The sequence below is a fragment of the Somniosus microcephalus genome, chromosome 8 (assembly GCF_052327205.1).
Source record: "Somniosus microcephalus isolate GS21.2 chromosome 8, FLI_Smic_1.0, whole genome shotgun sequence".
Lineage (NCBI taxonomy): Eukaryota > Metazoa > Chordata > Chondrichthyes > Squaliformes > Somniosidae > Somniosus > Somniosus microcephalus.
Window position 1 is genome coordinate 82,906,437 of NC_140994.1, and position 19,632 is coordinate 82,926,068.

A 19,632-nucleotide genomic window follows, 5' to 3' on the forward strand; every position below is an offset into this window, starting at 1 on the left:
GCAGCGCTAGTTAATCCCGGGCATCTGATCGGCTGCGCTAGTTAATCCTGGGCATCTGATCGGCGGCACTAGTTAATCCCAGGCACCTGATTCGTGGTGCTAGCTAATCCCAGGTGACTGATCCGAAGTGCTAGCTAATTCCGGGTGACTGATCGGCAGCTCTAGTTAATCCTGGGTGCCTGATCGGCAGCACTAGTTAATCCCAGGTGTCTGATCGGCAGTGCTAGTTAATCCCAGGCGTCTGATCGGCAGCGCTAGTTAATCCCGGGTGTCTCATCGGTGGCGCTAGTTAATCCCGGGCACATGATCAGCAGCGCTAGTTAATCTAGGGCGTCTGATCGGCAGCACTAGTTAATCTCGGGCATCTGATCGGTGGTGCTAGTTTATCCCGGGCATCTGATCGGTGGCGCTAGTTAATCCCGGGCATCTGATCGGCGGCGCTAGTTAATCCCGGGTGCATGATCAGCAGCGCTAGTTAATCCAGGGTGTCTGATCGGCACGCTAGTTAATCCCGGGCATCTGATCAGCAGCGCTAGTTAATCCCGGGCATCTGATCGGCACGCTAGTTAATCCCGGGCATCTGATCGGCTGCGCTAGTTAATCCTGGGCATCTGATCGGCGGCACTAGTTAATCCCAGGCGCCTGATTCGTGGTGCTAGCTAATCCCGGGTGACTGATCCGAAGTGCTAGCTAATTCCGGGTGACTGATCGGCAGCTCTAGTTAATCCTGGGTGCCTGATCGGCAGCACGAGTTAATCCCGGGTGTCTGATCGGCAGCGCTAGTTAATCCCAGGCGTCTGATCGGCAGCGCTAGTTAATCCCGGGTGTCTCATCGGCGGCGCTAGTTAATCCCGGGTGTCTGATCAGCAGCTAGTTAATCCCAGGTGACTGATCGGCAGCACTAGTTACTCCCGGGCATCAGATCGGCAGCGCTAGTTAATCCCGGGCATCTGATCGGCAGCGCTAGTTAATCTAGGGCGTCTGATCGGCAGCACTAGTTAATCCCGGGCATCTGATCAGCGGTGTTAGTTTATCCCGGGCATCTGATCGGCGGCGCTAGTTAATCTTGGGCATCTGATCGGCGGTGCTAGTTTATCCCGGGCATCTGATCGGTGGCGCTAGTTAATCCCGGGCACATGATCAGCAGCGCTAGTTAATCTAGGGCGTCTGATCGGCAGCACTAGTTAATCTCGGGCATCTGATCGGTGGTGCTAGTTTATCCCGGGCATCTGATCGGTGGCGCTAGTTAATCCCGGGCATCTGATCGGCGGTGCTAGTTAATCCCGGGTGCATGATCAGCAGCGCTAGTTAATCCAGGGTGTCTGATCAGCAGCGCTAGTTAATCCAGGGCGTCTGATCGGCAGCACTTGTTTATCCCGGGCATCTGATCGGGGGCGCTAGTTAATCCTGGGCGTCTCCTCGACAGTGCTAGTTAATCCAAGGTGATATATCGGCAGCGCTAGTTAATCCTGGGCATCTGATGGCAGCGCTAGTTAATCCCGGGTGTCTGATTGGCAGCGCGGTTAAATCCCGGGTGTCTGATTCGTGGCGCTAGTTAATCCCGGGTGACTAATCGGCAGCACTAGTTAATGCCAGGCGTCTGACCCGTGGCGCTAGCTAATCCCGGGCATCTGGTCGGCGGCGCTAGCTAATCCCGGGCATTTGATCGGCGGCGCTAGTTAATTCCGGGCATCTGATTGGCGGCGCTAGTTAATCCCGGGCGTCAGATCGGCAGCGCTAGTTAACCCCGGGTGTCTGATCAGCGCTAGTTAATCCTGGGCATCTGATCGGCAGCGCTAGTTAATCAGACGTCTGATCCACGGCCGTAATTAATCTCGGGTGACTGATCGGCGGCACTAGTTAATCCCAGGCATCTGACCCGTGGTGCTAATTAATACCGGGTGCCTGATCGGTGGCGCTAATTAATCCCGGGTGACTGATGCATGGCACTAGTTAATCCCGGGTGTCTGATCTGCAGCGCTAGTTAATCCCGGGTGTCTGATCGGCAGCGCTTGTTAATCCTGGGTGTCTGATCGGCTGCGCTAGTTAATGCCGGGTGATTTACCAGCAGCGCTAGTTAATCCTGGGCATCTGATCAGCGCTAGTTAATCCTGGGTGTCGGATTGGCAGCGCTAGTTAATCCCGGGCGTCTGATCGGCAGCGCTATTTAATCCCGGGCATCCGATCTGCAGCACTAGTTAAGCTCGGGTGTCTGATCGGCAGCGCTAGTTAATCCCGGGTGTCTGATCGGCAGCACTAGTTAATCCCGGGTGTCTGATCGGGGCACTAGATAATCCTGGGCGTCTGATCGGCAGCGCTAGTTAATCCAGGGCATCTGATCAGCAGCACTAGTTAATCTCGGGCATCTGATCGGCGGTGCTAGTTAATCTCGGGCATCTGATCGGCGGAGCTAGTTTATCCCGGGCATCTGATCGGCGGCGCTAGTTAATCTCGGGCGTCTGATTGGCAGCACTAGTTAATCGCAGGTGTCTGATCGGCAGCGCTAGTTAATCCTGGGCGTCTGATCAGCAGCGCTAGTTAATCCCGGGTGTCTGATCAGCAGCATTAGTTACTCTTGGGCAACTGATCAGCAGCTAGTTAATCCCGGGTGTCTGATTGGCTGCGCTAGTTAAGCCCGGGCATCTGATCAACAGCGCTAGTTAATCCCGGGTGTCTGATCGGCAGTGCTAGTTAATCCCGGGCGTCTGATCGGCAGCGCTAGTTACTCCCGGGCATCTGATCTGCGCCGCTAGTTAATCCTGGGTGTCTGATCAGCAGCTAGTTAATCCCGGGTGACTGATCATCAGCGCTAGTTAATCCCGGGTGACTGGCAGCACTAGTTACTTCTGGGCATCTGATCGCCGGCGCTAGTTAATCCCAGGTGTCTGATCAGCAGCGCTAGTTAATCCCGGGTATCTGTCGGTGGCGCTAGTTAATCCCGGGCATTTGATCTGCGGCGCTTGTTAATCCCGGGCATCTGATCTTCAGCGCTGGTTAATCCCAGGCGTCTGATCGGCAGCGCTATTTAATCCTGGGTGTCTGATCAGCTGCGCTAGTTAATGCTGGGTGTCAGTTCAGCAGCGCTAGTTACTCCCGGGCAAATGATCAGTGCCACTAGTTAATCCTGAGCATCTGATCAGCAGCGCTAGTTAATCCCGGGCATCTGATCTTCAGCGCTGGTTAATCCCAGGCGTCTGATCGGCAGCGCTAGTTAATCCTGGGTGTCTGACTGGCAGCGCTAGTTAATCCTGGGTGTCTAATCGGCTGCGCTAGTTAATGCCGGGTGTCCGATCGGAAGCGCTAGTTAATCCCGGGCATCTCATCGACAGCGCTAGTTAATCCCAGGTGATTTATCGGCAGCGCTGGTTAATCCTGGGCGTTTGATCAGTGCTAGTTAATCCCGGGTGTCTGATCGGCAGCGCTAGTTAATCCCGGGCATCTGAGCGGCAGTGCTAGTTAATTCTGGGCATCTGACCGGCAGCGCTAGTTAATCCCGGGCATCTGATCTTTGGCGCTAGTTAAACTGAGGCATCTGATCAGCAGCGCTAGTTAATCCCGGGTGTCTGATCGGCAGTGCTAGTTAATCCCAGGTGACTGATCGGCAGCACTAGTTAATCTCGGGCATCAGATCAGCGGCGCTAGTTAATCCCGGGCGCCTGATCAGCAGCTAGTTATTCCTGGGTGTCTGATCCGTAGTGCTAGTTACTCCCGGGCATCTGATCGGCGACACTAGTTAATCCCGGGTGTCTGATCAGCAGTGCTAGTTAATCCCGGGCATCTGATCGATGGCGCTAGTTAATCCCAGGCATTTGATTGGCGGCATTAGTTAATTCCGGGCATCTGATCGGCAGTACTAGTTAATCCCAGGTGATTGATCCGTGGTACTAGTTAATCCTGGGTGACTGATGGGCAACACTAGTTAATCCCAAGCGTCTGATCCATGGTGCTAGTTAATCCCGGGTGTCTGATCAGTGCTAGTTAATCCCGGGTGACTGATCGGCAGCACTAGTTACTCCCGGGCATCTGATCGGCGGCGCTAGTTAATCCCGGGTGTCTGACCAGCGGTGCTAGTTAATCCCGGGCATCTGATCGATGGCGCTAGTTAATTCCGGGCATCTGATCGGCGGCACTAGTTAATCCCGGGCGTCTGATTGGCAGCGCTAGTTAATCCCGGGTGTCTGATTGGCAGCGCTAGTTAATCCTGGGCGTCTCATCGGCAGCACTAGTTAATCCTGGGCATCTGATCTGCAGCACTAGTTAAGCCCGTGCGTCTGATCGGCAGTGCTAGTTAATCCCGGGCATCTGATTGGCAGCGCTAGTTAATCCCGGGCATCTAATCGGCAGCGCTAGTTAGTCCTGGGCGGTTGTTCCACTAGTTAATCCCGGACGTTTGATCCCTACCGCTGGTTAATCCCGGACGACTGATCAACAATGCTAGTTAACCCCGGGTGTCTCATCCACAGCGCTAGTTAGTCCAGGGCGTCTGATCAGCAGCACTAGTTAAGCCCGGACATCTGATCGGCAGCGCTAGTTAATCCCAGGTGACTGATCGGCAGCGCTAGTTAATCCCGGGTGTCTGATCGGGGCACTAGTTAATCCTGGGCGTCTGATCCAAGCGCTAGTTAATCCCGGGCGTCTGATTGGCAGCGCTAGTTAATCTTGGGAGTCTGATCCACAGCGCCAGTTAATCCCAGGCGTCTAATCGGCAGCGCTAGTTAATCACGGGTGTCTCATCAGCAACACTAGTTAATCCCGGGCATCTGATCGGCAGCGCTAGTTAATCCCAGGTGTCTGATCGGCAGCACTAGTTAATACGGGCGTCTGATCGGCAGCACTAGTTAAGCCCGGTCGTCTGATTGGCAGCGCTAGTTAATCCTGGGCGGTTGTTCCACTAGTTAATCCTGAACGTTTGATCCCTAGCGCTAGTTAATCCCGGGTGTCTGATCCACAGCGCTACTTAATCCCGGGCGTCTGATCGGCCGCGCTAGTTAATCCCGGACAACTGATCAACAATGCTAGTTAACCCCGGGTGTCTCATCCACAGCGCTAGTTAATCCCGGACGTCTGATCAGCAGTGCTAGTTAATCCCGGGCATCTGATCCACAGCGCTAGTTAATCCCGGGCGTCTAATCGGCAGCGCTAGTTAATCCTGGGTGTCTGATCGGCAGCGTCAGTTAACCCCGGTGGCAAATTGAAAGTCTACTCCCATTATGTTCTTTGAAAGCTTTGTGCAGCACCAATCATTCTGAGTGCATCTTCGGTGTTTGATACAAGCCCGAGTTAACATCAGCTACCTCTGATTGTATTAAAAGGGATTTCATTACTGTGTTTCTTTCTGGTGAGCTACAGTCACATCAGACATAAAGACAAACAGCTCCTATTTGAAGCTGATAGATTGGCCTGATTTAGTGATCCTCCCCCCCCCCCCCCCCCCCCCCCCTTAGAAAAGCAGCGACTAAATATGTGGAAGCTACTGATTCAGGCTTTGCTACAGCACTTTAAAATGATTAAGTGGGGGCAGTGCATTGTCGGGCTGAATTGCGCTCAGTTTCAGAACCTGCACAGCATAATGTTTATTTTCAAGTGGATTATTTTGCATTCTCTGCAGAATAAATTCATTTGATTTTTCTATCTTGTGATGTGGTCTTGGATGCTGGATGGAAGCTTTTATTTTAAGCAAAGCAGGAATAATTTAATGCTGATGATTTCACTGATGTCCCTCAGGCTTTAACTGGTCCAAGCCTGCCTCTAGTTTGTTTTAATTCAAATCAGCTCAGATATTTTATAAGCAAATGTCTTAGTCAGCCTTAATTCACTCAGAAACTATCCATCACTGTCAGAATTTAATAAAAATTACCAGTCACTTGGCTAAAGTTCTTCACTGCTCCAAATTTAATTAGTTGGATTACTGATGATTAACTGTAAAATCAGTGTTGATGCAGTTCTCTCTGTGAGGCTCTGCTAAGAGTGTGTTTAAAGTTAATTTTATTCAGGCCTATAATTAGGTTGTAAACATGGATCTGTTTGAGTTAATTTAAAAGACACAGACAGTATCTGCAAACTATTCAAGGGATCTGTAATCAGCAAGTGGACTGTGAAGTTCAGCAGGATAAAAAAAAACTCCTTTATTTAGAACGTTAAGAGAACCTTCAGAGTATGAGGATCTCTTGCTGCGCACCGCATCTTAAAATTGAAGACGGGATAATTCTCCCCGCATGTCTAGAAGCTGGCGCATTCTTCCCCTGTGTTGGCCAGCCGAGCTATCTGCCCGTCTGAGCAATACAATGGGGTAGGTTTTCAACTTGCTGCCGAGCCTAAAACATTTGGTAGTGTATCGGAGAATTAAACTGTAAGATTATGTGGCCATCTCCTAGTAGTAAGATAGAACCTACCTCAGATAGTCATTAGAACCCCGGAGCAGGCTGCGGAGACACAGGTACCGAGAGCCCGGGGGGACCCTGCACCCCGCGGGTCAGAGTGCTCGGGGTCACAGTGTCCAGGGTTGGTGCGTGTTTGAATTGGCCTCTTCCTCCAGTGGTTATTGTCTTAATATGTTTCGCTGGTCCCACTTTATAAATAGCAGGCCCCAGAGCCTGAGCCACAGTTACATTGTTGGCTGAGGTGAGATTTCTCTCTCACCCGGGACCCTACTTCAGATCCTGGTCAGAGACGGTCCGGTGCTAAGCGCGCTCTCCCTGCTTCGGGCGGCCCGCTCGCTCCCGCAACCGGAGCGAAGTGTTCGGCGAGTCGGGCGGAGGCAGTGCAGCGCAACGAGCAGCAGCCACGACGACCCGCTAGAGCACGTCGGCCGGCAGCTCCTCGGCGGGAAGTCATTCCGACTGGGAGGAGGGGAGCCAAGCATGGCGGCCAGAGGCCGGACCGTGAGCGGGAGAAGCAGGCCCCGGGCCGTCGGACCGTGGAGCCGGCGACGGCGAGGAGGAGGCCGCGGCGACCAGAGCATTTACATTCCGACTATGTGTTCGGCGAGTCGGGCGGAGGCAGTGCAGCGCAACGAGCAGCAGCAGCAGCCACGACGACCCGCCACAGCATGTCGGTCGACAGCTCCTTGGCGGGAAGCTCGCAGTCTGACTGGGAGGAGGGGAGTCAGGCATAGTGGCCAGAGGTCGGATCGTGAGCGGGAGAAGCAGGCCACCACACATGGAGCCGGCAACAGTGAGGAGGAGGCCGCAGTGACGAGGAGGATGGAGCGGCTGAGGGACATCGTGCTCCAACTGCCACTGGATGCCATTGATTTGACTTTCTGAACACGGCGCTGTAAGAATAGCTGACGTGTCCCTACGGGGGGAGTAAGCCTTCCATTGTACTAGTTACATATGGCAAATAAAATTGAATTGAGAACAGGCCATAACAGGCTAAAAGGAGCTTTTTCAGTAAACAAGATCTGTTATTATATTAAAACAGGAGTGAACCTTCCTGACTGGTAGACAGTTGCGTGCTTCACTGCCAATTAGTAATGTCAGATCTGAACTTATAAAAATACATACAAGTTACAACATAGAAACGAGCCATTAGACCCAACTATCCCTGGTAAAACAGGGCCAGATACGAATTGTTGAATGGTTTTATTTTGCAGACAGCAAGTGAACGTATAGAACAACCACTTTGCTTGTACTCACTTAATTCAATCAGTCCAACTTGTCTTCATGTAATAATACAGAACAATGAACACGTTACATTTCTCCACATCATTGGGTCGTCTTACTACCTTCCTCATTCTAGTAGCTTTCTGGTGGTCAGTGTGTGTTCCTGCCCCTGTTTTATATCCCTGTGCCTACAACCTGAGGAGAAGACCAATATCAGATCGCCCTCATACAAAAAGAAAATACCGCAGATGCTGGAAATCTGAAATAAAAACAGAAAATGCTGGAGAAACTCAGCAGGTCAGGCAGCATCTGTGAACAGAGAAACAGCGTTAACGTTTCAGGTTGCAACTCTGTTTCTCTCTTCACAGATGCTGCCTGATCTGCTGAGTTTCTCCAGCATTTTCTGTTTTTATATCCAATAGCCCTCGCCGAGTTCCTGGGACAATGGGGGGAGGTGAGGTGTTTACCACATAGAATTTACAGCACAGAAACAGGCCATTCAGCCCAACCAGTCCATGCTGGTGTTTATGCTCCACTCGAGTTTATCAGTTACTGAGACAGGCTGGTGAATTGCTTATTATTTATAGCCTTTGGGGAAACAATTTCAGGGTCCAGCTCATCAGCATTTTAACCAACTTTAGTCTTCTCGGTGCCTTTTCAAAAAAAACTTGCATGAATAAACTTTGTTTTAAAACACAACCCAGAAATGTAACTCTTCCCCCCCACCCACCCCCCTTCAAAAAAAAAAAAAAAACCCTTGCTGTGGAAAAATGGTCAAAGAATCCCTAAATGTGACCGATGGATATTTACATTTTGAAATGATGGGTATTAGCAGCCTAGAGGTCGTGAGTATAAACCCCACTATGACAAATCACAAAGCTGAATTGAATAAATCTGGTGTTTTGAGCGCTGGCAGTCAGAATAATGGTCTTGTGGATTGTCGCAAGAACCCAATTGGTTCGTTAATATCCTTCGGGGAAGGGAACCTGCCGCCCTTACCCAGTCTGGCCTACAAGTGACTCCAGTTCGCCGCTATGTAGTTAACTCTTAATGCCCTTTTGAGGTATCCTATCAAGTCACTCGTTTGTAAAACAACCGCCACCATTTCTCAAGGGCAACTAGGGATGGGCAATAAATGCCGGCCTTGCCAGCGACGCCCACATCCCGAGAACACATTAAAAAAATTTTTTTTTTAATTAGTTCACTTTGGACTGCAGGAAATTCTGGAATTGCCCAGTAATGAATTTTTCACTCATAGAAAATAATTAACTGCAATTTCAGTGTTAAGAAAGTGAGTTTTTTTCAATCGCCCCAACTGTCTGTCGCTGTTGCAGGGGCAGCATTTTTAAATAATGGGACTTGGGACAGATTAGTTACAAGACCTGTGGATAGCCTCTCTATTCCCCCTCTTATCCTGACAAAAGCTTTCACAGAGGAGAATAATCTTGTTTCCACACTGTAATCTTTAGGTGGGATCTGACCAAGGTGTGTTAAGATAAAGCCAATGATTTCCTCCAGAAACTTCATCAGGACAGATCGACGGAGATATTTTTCTCAAAGTATCCCAAGCCTGACTTAAACAGGGGAAAGAAAGCTGGTTAATACCAAAATGTTAGTTAGGTGACTTTCTCATCAATGTGTCATGTTAATGGATTAATAATAAAAGGATGACCTGCGCTGATTATTTTTCAAAAGAAAATATCATATTAACATCCTTGCGGCAAAATCCTGAGAATTAGTGACCACCACAGACTTTTTTTTGAATTACTGAGGAGTCTCAATGCCACAGATCATCAATATTAATTCACCTCTGGAACAGGCATTCAGATCCAGTGTGGACAGATGGAATGAAAGTGCCTTATCTTTGATTAGGTGTCAGCTGTGCCTTTGTGGTGGCACTCTCGCCTCCGAGTTAGAAGTTTGTGGGTTCAAGCCCCATTCTAGAAACTTGAGCCCATAACCCCTGCTGGCACTCCAGCGCAGTACTGAGCGCGTGCGGCACTTAGAGGCACCATCTTTTGGATGAGATGTTAAAACTGTCCTCTGAGGCGGATGTAAAAGAGATGGGGAGTTCTCCTCAGTGCCTTGGCCAATATTTACCCCTCAACCAACACCACTAAAAACAGATTGTCTGGTCATTTAACATATTGTTGTTTGTTGGATCTTGCTGTGCACAAATTGGCGGCCTAATTTTGCAACAGTGACCACACTTCAAAAGTACTTCAGTGGCTGTAAAGAGATTTGCCACCTGCTGAGGTCGTGAAAGGCGCTTTATAAATGTAATTTCTTTCTAAGCGATATAAAAATCACTTCTTCCTGAATAAAATATTTTTAATCTGCTGCATTGGAAAGTACCTCTAAGAAGGGTTAACGAATAACAGCGAAGAAGTTACTCATTGTCATCTGTTTTTTACATGCTAGATAGTGATTGGCAGAATGCCAAGCTACAGATAGTAATGTATTTTGTTAATCTTTGGTCCAGTACTGCAGTGAAAGATCCAACAAGAAATTAATTTGAATTGCTGACTACTACAATTCTGGTATTTTGCAGTGTCTGAATCCCAAAATGATGAACACAAGTTGCTTCAATAAACAATTGCTCCAACTAATTTAAAGCAGAGCGTGGCACTCTATCCAGCTCTGTTCATATTACAGTCACCTTACCCCAGTAAGAAGTCAGTAAAAAATGCACCTGAGGAACATCTCTCCGAATTTACTCATTGCCAAAGTCATAACACTCACAATTCACAAATCGGACAGAATATGCTCCTCACTCTCTAGCGTTTTTTGCTGGGCTGTAGTTACTAAAGGAAACTCGGGCTGGGTTTTCACATGACCTGTTTTTCAGAGAGGCATTCGAGGATGGTCAGAGTTTTGTTGAATGTTTCCCGAGATTCTCATTAACAGGATAGTCGATGGATACTCTTGTAATGCAATAGTTCAAAGGGCAGCGATGTGACCAGTGGTCAGTGTCCTAAGTCCAGGTGGGTTCACCGATTGTCAAAGCAAATGGCACCATCATCGTGCGGTCCGTGCAGTGGAAGGGCTGAGCAATGTTTTCACTCTACGAGTTTTTTTCCAACTCCTTTGAGCATTGTTTTTTTTTAAGCTTGGCTCTTGCCCTTGTGAGGTGGATCACCTGGTCCATCACATGCTATTTCAATGGTGTGTCAATACATTTCTATTGCGATGTAGCACTCTCCTTGTGTAGTGTTTTATTCACACTGGAAGTTGGGTCCTTGAGTGTAGTCTAAGCTCTACTTAGAACATTTAATAATTATATTATTATATCAACAACCCTTCACATTGTACCTGAGGACTTGCTTATTTTGCACCTTGATGGATTAAATAAAGCATTGTTTATAAAATATGGGTCAAGTATCAGAATACATTATAGCTTTGAGCTATTTCCATGAAGCCAGGCTGTCATTAGATATGATGTTCCTGTAGATTGATCTCGGCTCCATCTCACCATAGTAACTATGCCAGTTTTGTATCTGCACAGTGTTTGAGATGCTATAAATCAGTTTTACCAACCCCAACAGTATTTGAAAATGTGGGATGTTAACACACCTCAATTCTTTGAACCCCTTTGGTAATTCCAGTTGAGTATATTTAACCAAAAATACTGTTTCTTCTCCAACTACATTTTTTTAAATGTGTGCAGTTTTCGTGCTACCTACCAGTTTTGTTGTGCCTTTTAAAAAAATTATTTCTGGTTTGGCAGGAGCTTTCAAACAAGTCTATACGAATGTGATTCTACCCATTGGAAGTTTCATTCTGGTTTTAAACTGCAACGTAGCATTTGGTGGGTTGGATTGAAGCAGGTGGTAATGAGTGAAAACTGCAGAACACACACTGTAACTAGGTATATGGGTGCATGTCTGATCCTCCCATTGTGTTAACATTTAAACAGCATTCAAATCTCTCTCGCACAACATTTTTCCTTTTGAAATATTTAGCCCACGTACAACGTTAGGGTCTTCTGTGTTTTTCTTATTTGTTCATGGCATGTCGCTGGCAAAGCTGGCCTTTATTGCCCATTGCTGGTTGCCCTTGAGAAGGTGGTGGTGAGCCTTCTCCTTGAACCGTTGCAATCCTTGTGGTGAAGGTGCTTCCACGACAGTGTTGGGGAATATACTAAGTTACACATTTTCCAGAAGTGAGGGTTCTTGCACTTGTGCTTTCCAACAAACAGTTGGTCATCAAAGTCATAACTAGAATTGTTTTGAAAGCTGCACAATGTCTAAAAACAAGGCTGAATTAGAATTTCCCATTTTCTCCCCTGTGCATCACAAGCAGAGGACCTGTTTCCTGCACTTTATGGAGCTGCCCTGATTTAACATACTTTTGGCCAGAACATCATTTCTGGAGGACTGTGTGAGGGACGGCTGGTTTCCTGGGAAAAGAGACATTATTTGAGTGTGCCCTGTAAGGGGTCAGTTACCTCAGCAGTTACACGGAGAGCAAATGATGGTTGGGAGTGAGTTACTGGACTGTAATTCACTAGTAGGGATCGGATTACATAATAAAGCGGGAGAGCCAAGCTCAATCAGTTTACGCCATCAATTTTTTGAACCCCAGACTATCCTTCAGCTACGGCTATGTTCTGGAACTCCACGTCTTAATAGAGCCCAGTTTCATTTACCTTTTCAGGGCTTTATCATTAGCCTCATCACAGTTTTAATCATCACAGCTTTTTAACAGCCCCATGTATATTTTTATAGAGCTGTGTATCACATGACAGGAAGCGGGTGTTTTATGACACAATGCAGTGCAGGGTTAATAATGGGATTAGATGACAGGAAAAAGGAGAGCCTTGCTGACAAATCATTTTTATTAAACCGAGGACACGAGTTGGGCAACTAGTATAAAATGACTAAAGACTAAACAGGCTGGGGCTCTTTTCTCTAGTACAGAGAAGACTGAGTGAGGGGTGACCTGATAGAGGTCTTTAAAATGATGGAGAGGTTCGATAAGGTAGACGTAGAGAAGATGTTTCCACTTGTGGGGGAGTCCAAAACTAGGGGTCATAAATACAAGATCGTCACTAATAAATCCAATAAAGAATTCAGGAGAAACCTCTTTACTCAAGAGTGTGGTTAGAATGTGGAACTCGCTACATCATGGAGTGGTTGAGGCGAATAGCATAGATGCATTTAAGGGGAAGCTCGATAAACACATGGAGAAAAGAATAGAAGGATATGCTTACGGGGTTAGATAAAGTAGGGTGTGAGGAGGCTCTTGTGGAGCATAAACACCAGACCAGTTGGGCCGAATGGCCTGTTTCGGTGCTGTAAATTCTATGTAAAATATAATGTTTTTTCCTCCATTTTGCCCACAGCAGAGTATCACTTCTAACTGGGTTATGTGGCACTGTGTCACTTTGTATCATTCTACTCTCTCCCTTAAATATTTGTTTCCCTGCGGTCTGTTACACAAATTGAGGCTATTGATTTTTATCAAAGCTTAAAAAAATCTAGCAAACAATGATGCCTTAGTAAAAGCAGCAACCCAATCAATGTTGATCAATTCCTGTCTTCCTGGATCTGTTGTTCTTCGAGCTATTTCTTTGAAAAAAGCTTGAATTGATTGATTTCACAGCCAGCAATGATTTATTTCTACCCAATTTTATAGCTGTCGTAATAGGCGCTGAACCTGTTACTGTTGCCATTCATGAAACGTCAATGCAAAACAGACAATTATAGTGCAACGTGACAAGGACACAGCTGTTGCTATGTAATATGTTCAGGCAGCAACAAAATAACAGTTGCAAGGACCGGTAGAACAGTAATTTTCACCAAACAGAGCTCTGTTCCTGATATTCAGCAGGAGTTGCAAAGCAGAATAATGATATGATGTGTACTGTCAGCATTCTTCATGTAATGGCTGGTCGAGGGAAAGTTTACGACTGTGGAGAATTTAATGAGTGTTTGTGCTATTTATGTGAAGTAATATATCATGTTTGTTCAGCTGCTGTCACCGTTAGCAGCGCAACCGGAAAAATTGATGTTTTGTTTATTCCCCCCCACCTCTCCAAATTCCATTGCCACTGTGCCTATTCTAAAATAAAACATCATGCCTGTATGAAGCAGATATCAGCATTTGAAATCAATCCAGATTCGGTGTTTGCACCTCAGAAGGATGTCGCCTTTTGATTGCCCGTAGCTCGGTGCAGTCGGAATGTAAGGCTGTGTCGAATTCTTAAAATCAGTGCTGTGGAAGAGGCACATGCAAAAAGTGAATATCGACAGTTTTGGAATTGTGTTCAGCTGTTGTTTTCATTGTAGCCTTGCCAGTAAGTGTTTAGACTGTTTCCTCCAGTTTCTAGATAAAATGTTTAGCAGAAGGAAAATAAATTATGTTCACATTCACTTAAAAATCTAAACAAAACTTATCTTTAAAAGCTCAGACGTAGAATACGTCTCGAGTTACAGGTTGGAATGCCCTTTGAACCTCGGACAGCTCCTCTCTCTACCCCCACCCCTCCAAACCAGTATATACATTATTTTCCACAGGCGCACCGCCTTAAAGAGGTTGAGTTGGTGAATTTGTCTTGCTATTTGGAGAACTTTAGCCCTCTTTACTGAATCTAATACATACAGGGAGGCAATATGTGAAACGGCCCATTTATATTGCTGTACACTATATTTCTGGGCCTGGTACAGAGGCAAATAGTCAGGATTAACAGTAAACGGAAGTTTGTGCATTTAAAAGGCAGTGGTTCAGAGAGGGTTTTTTTAAGTTTAAATCAAATCGCAAGAGCATTCTGCTGTTTGTACTTTGTGACTTTTTTCTTTGCCTTTTTTTTTGATGGTGAAATTTATGATCCAACCTGCCTCTCAGAAACAGCAACAGATTAGTCCGGATATCAAAAACAAAACTGATAGTCTGGAACAAGCAAATCTTGTGTTTTGATTCCGATTTTACCTTAGTCATGACTCTACAGATACAAGGAACATTTAATTCTAGATTTCCTGCAGCTGGCAGAAGGACTCCAGCCCAGCTGTGTTAAATGTATTTTTACCCTTGTCTCACTGCCAGCTTCTGAGCTCTGTGAAAAATAAAATAAAATTAAATGTTTCACGTCCCAGCTGAACTGTTAAGAGATTTAAAAGGGAAGTTGTAACCATAGGCACCTAATTTGCTAATCAACATAATGAGCTTTTTCTTTTATTTTGAAGAGGGGCTTGTATTTCAGAAGGGGGTGGGGGGGAGACATTTTCAGAAATCTCCATAGATGGGAACGTGGAAAGAATGTTGGGTCATTAATCTTGTCGAGTCTCATCTCGCTGAATTTTTAAGATTTCCATTCTGGTTCAGAGACTCGGGTTTAGTGGAAAAATGTTCACACGGTACAATTTTTTTATTAAATGACCTCAAATCGATTACATCGCCGCAGATCACGAGTGCAGCGCATCACTGTTTCCAAGAGGCTGGTAATTCTGTTATACAAAGGGAAAGAACAGAAAGAGATGGGCCTTGCGTGCGGTGTCTGTCCGGACAGGGCGAGAGCATCAAGCCCTGCAGCCAACATAAACACATGGACAATGTGGTCGATACCAGTTTGCAGCGTTGCTGAGTGTTGGTGCTGTTAGTGAGCTGGAGGTTCGGTCACTGCTCCTCTCCGTGTTATTTGTCATCTTTGCTCAGCATCCTCAGAGCGGTTTTTTTTTAAAGAGCCCTTCTAAATTCTACACTTAGCTGTTCAGTGTCGTTTATCATCGTTCTTGCACCACTCCTTTTTAGTCATTAGATTTACAGTGTGTGAGCAAGAGATCGCACAGGATGGAGATCACTGCAAGAAATACTGTTTTCTTTTTGCCTCTCACATTTAATGGAACTTAATGCGAGCCAAATTACTATCCAGTGCATTAATGTGTTATTCATTATGTAAACGTTACTATAACATTACTGCAGGGAGTAGGAATTTGGCCGGTGCTCATTATTTTGGTATCAGTGTGCGTTTCCAGTACTCAGAAAGAACTCCTCCTCCTCCTCCCCCCCCCCCCCGTTTTAGCAGCTGCAACATATTTAAACATTCCTTGTAATGGCATCTAATGATAAATATACCCCGTGGTCTTGAACTGAAGCCTTGTCGCTGGCAAGCTGCCCTGCCACTGGCAGTGAAAGCTCGTTCATGCCCCCTTCTGCACGGAGAATGGGAACTCATTTCCACGCTGGTAATATCTGTGCTCCGGAAATAAAATATTTGCAGGAATGACATGGTTAGCTTTCCCATGTTGGAAAAGATCAATACTTTCTCGGATGGAGTGCTGCTGTATTGTTTCATTATATATTGCTATTTAAAGCCCAACATTGTTTAATGGCAAAATAGATTTCTGACTGACTTGGAGCCACGAGTTAATATTTTTATAATTGCTTCGGTCGAACTTTAATCCCTCTCAGACCCATTAATGATCGCAATCCTTAGATACCAAGCAGAATTTCTACCACATCCCCATCCTGCTCTCTCCCGAGTGTAAAAGGGCTGAATTCACAAGACCAAACAAAAGTCTGTCTTGTGGTCTCATATTGATTTTCACCATCACTTTGCCTCCCAGTGACCAAAAGCAGGAAAACCGCCGAGAATGCAAAGTATTCTACAAGTCGATGCAGTCTGGTGTGTTTCTCTGAAAGAGAGCATCTCTTCCCTCCCTCCCCCACACACAACCCTTGGCTTGGCGTTAGTTTTGTTTTTTACAATAAAGGACGTGCAGCTAAGAGTGAGGGTGGACTGACTGACTGGCGTGTTTGCACCGAGTTTCTCCCTCATCGAGTGTGTTTCTCGGCTGTTGCAGGCTGATCCTGCCCTACGAAAGATACATCAAAGGGGAAGAAGACAAGCCGCTGCCTCCAGTCAAGCCTCGAAAACAGGAGAACAGCCCCCAAGAGAGCGACAGCAAGATGAGGGCAGCTGGAACCAAACGGAAGAATGAACAGAACAGAAAAATGAAAAAAGAAAGGGAGACCAGCCAGAAAGTGAAAGAGTACTCTGAGGTTAGTGCTGCTCCCCCCTCCAAATCTGTGTACCAGGTCTATGTAATAAAGTTGTTAATAAGTGTAAGTTACCTTCCTCGGAAAAGCCACGTACTTCATCTCTCCGAGACCTGGCTGTGGGACATAAAAGTTACTGGATGGAACTTTCCCATTTCCACAATTCGCCATCTAACTGCACAACTACATTACACCAGCAGTTTTCAAAACATTTCTTATCAAGTGCGCAACAAGAATTCTACTTTAACAATAAGAGCAATGTCATTGCAGTGTAATATTTAGCAATTCCTCCCCTTTAATTTCAGCATAAATACCTAAAAGAAAACTTGTGTATATATACATTGTGCTCAACTGCAAAGATAGTGATCACTACAATCCAGTGTGGTGGTTTGGTGTGCACTAGTGCCATGTGGTTTGTGCACTATTGCCGTGTGGTTTGTGCACTATTGCCGTGTGGTTTGTGCACTATTGCCATGCGGTTTTGTGCACTATTGCCGTGTGGTTTGGTGGGCACTATTGCCGTGTGGTTTGGTGGACACTATTGCCATGTGGTTTTGTGCACTATTGCCGTGTAGTTTGGTGTGCACTATTGCCGTGCGGTTTGTGCACGATTCCTGTGCAGTTTGGTGTGCACTATTGCCGTGCGATTTGGTGGGCACTATTGCCGTGTGGTTTGGTGGACACTATTGCTGTGTGGTTTTGTGCACTATTGCCATGCGGTTTGGTATGCACTATTGCCGTGTGGTTTGGTGGACACTATTGCCGTGTGGTTTTGTGCACTATTGCCATGTGGTTTGGTGTGCACTGTTGCCGTGTGGCTTGTGCACTATTGCCGTGCGGCTTGTGCACGATTCCTGTGCAGTTTGGTGTGCACTATTGCCATGCGGTTTGGTATGCACTATTGCCGTGTGGCTTGTGCACTATTGCTGTGCAGTTTGGTGTGCACTATTGCTGTGCAGTTTGGTGTGCACTATTGCCATGCGGTTTGTGCACTATTGCTGTGCAGTTTGGTGTGCACTATTGCTGTGCAGTTTGGTGTGCACTATTGCCATGCGGTTTGGTATGCACTATTGCCGTGTGGCTTGTGCACTATTGCCATGTGGCTTGTACACTATTGCCATGTGGCTTGTGCACTATTGCCATGCGGCTTGTGCACTATTGCCGTGCGGCTTGTGCACTATTGCCATGCGGTTTGGTATGCACTATTGCCGTGTGGCTCGTGCACTATTGCTGTGCAGTTTGGTGTGCACTATTGCCGTGCGGTTTGTGCACTATTGCTGTGCAGTTTGGTGTGCACTATTGCCGTGTGGCTTGTGCACGATTGCCGTGCGGTTTGTGCACTATTGCCGTGCGGTTTGTGCACTATTGCCGTGTGGTTTGTGCACTATTGCCGTGTGGTTTGTGCACGACTGCCGTGCGGTTTGTGCACTATTGCCGTGCGGTTTGTGCACTATTGCCGTGCGGTTTGTGCACTATTGCCGTGCGGTTTGTGCACTATTGCCGTGCGGCTTGTGCACTATTGCTGTGCAGTTTGGTGTGCACTATTGCCGTGTGGCTTGTGCACTATTGCCGTGTGGCTTGTGCACTATTGCCGTGTGGCTTGTGCACTATTGCCGTGCGGTTTGTGCACTATTGCCGTGCGGCTTGTGCACTATTGCTGTGCAGTTTGGTGTGCACTATTGCCGTGCGGTTTGGTGTGCACTATTGCCATGCGGCTTGTGCACTATTGCTGTGCAGTTTGGTGTGCACTATTGCCGTGCGGTTTGTGCACTATTGCCGTGCGGCTTGTGCACTATTGCTGTGCAGTTTGGTGTGCACTATTGCCATTGCTATGTAATTTAGCACATACAAATATGAGGTTTCGTGTATACCAATGCTGTGCGTTTTATCCAAATTTTGCACTTTGTCGCTGGGCAGCTCGACCCATACCATTGTGCTCAGTTTGGTGTGTGCCTCTGCTGCTTGTGTTGGTGCATGCCGTTGCTGTACATTTTGGTTACTGCAGTTTGCCGTGCAACATTGTCGTGAGGTTTGGCACATGCTGTTGGTGGAATTCTAGTGGTGTAAAGTTTGTTAGCCCCCATGCCATGTGCGAATTACAGTTGTTGGTCACTGATTCTTGGGCTATTTCCATGATACAATACTCGAGTGGATAGGTATCAGATCCTACAGTCAACTTTCTTCATGCTGAAATAAATTTTGAGTCTACACTGCAGGTGGGAGGTTGCTCAACTAATCATTATGAATTTTCCTCTGATAACCTTCTCGCTCAGCTATTCTGATCTAACCATGAGGGTGGATCAGGAGGGTACAGTTTCCACTCAAATGTTCCTAGCAGGGAGGGGCTGTCGAGGGCAGGATTCGTACTTCTAAGAGAAAAGCACAAAAGGATTGCATCTTTTTCTTGTCTCTAAGCAGTGGGATGCTCCCACCTAGTGGCTTGGCCAAGAGCTGACACAAAATGGAACTCATTGCTGGCATTGAACATGGGAACAACCTCCGACTCTGGATTTGGATGCTCTGAATCCAGATATTTAATTGTGAATTTGAACTATCTTGTGTACAGTCAGAGATCATTCCCACTGTCACTTCCGACCAGGCACTGGGACAAATGCCTGCTATTAGACTGGCAGAGGGGTAGAAAGCATCCACTCCCCTCCCCACCATCCTCCCGTTGAGGACTCGGTATTTCTGAAGCTGAGGATGGAGGCCGGTAAACGCCAGGCCGCTGGGCAGCCCTCTGGGAGGGACTTTGAAATGGAGCCCACAATCAGATGCTTATTCAGCACGAGGGGAACATAATCACATCGGCCGAGAGATTTGACCCCCGCCCGAAACGCCGCCAAGTCCATGGGACCAATGTTCCCTTTAAGCTGCGTAGCCATGCAGCGCTCTAGAGGTCCCGCGCAGCCAGCTTTTAAATGCAAAAACCGTGCATGTGCGGATTAGGGAACGCTGCATGTGACCCAAACCAGATTGGAGTTAGCCCTAGTTTAAACACTGCTGTTGCCAAACGGGAAGGAGGGAGATT

The 19,632-nt window shown here is 46.9% G+C and overlaps 1 protein-coding gene across 1 annotated transcript in view; it reads left to right on the top strand.

The window, feature by feature from the left end:
• The window catches only part of arid5b (AT-rich interaction domain 5B), a 125,702-nt gene that overhangs the window by 92,830 nt on the left and 13,240 nt on the right, over window positions 1–19,632 (top strand). Inside the window, exon 9 of the mRNA XM_085994966.1 lies at window positions 16,406–16,604. Within this exon, the coding sequence (XP_085851092.1) occupies window positions 16,406–16,604 (199 nt within the window). The remainder of the gene's footprint in view (window positions 1–16,405; window positions 16,605–19,632) is intronic.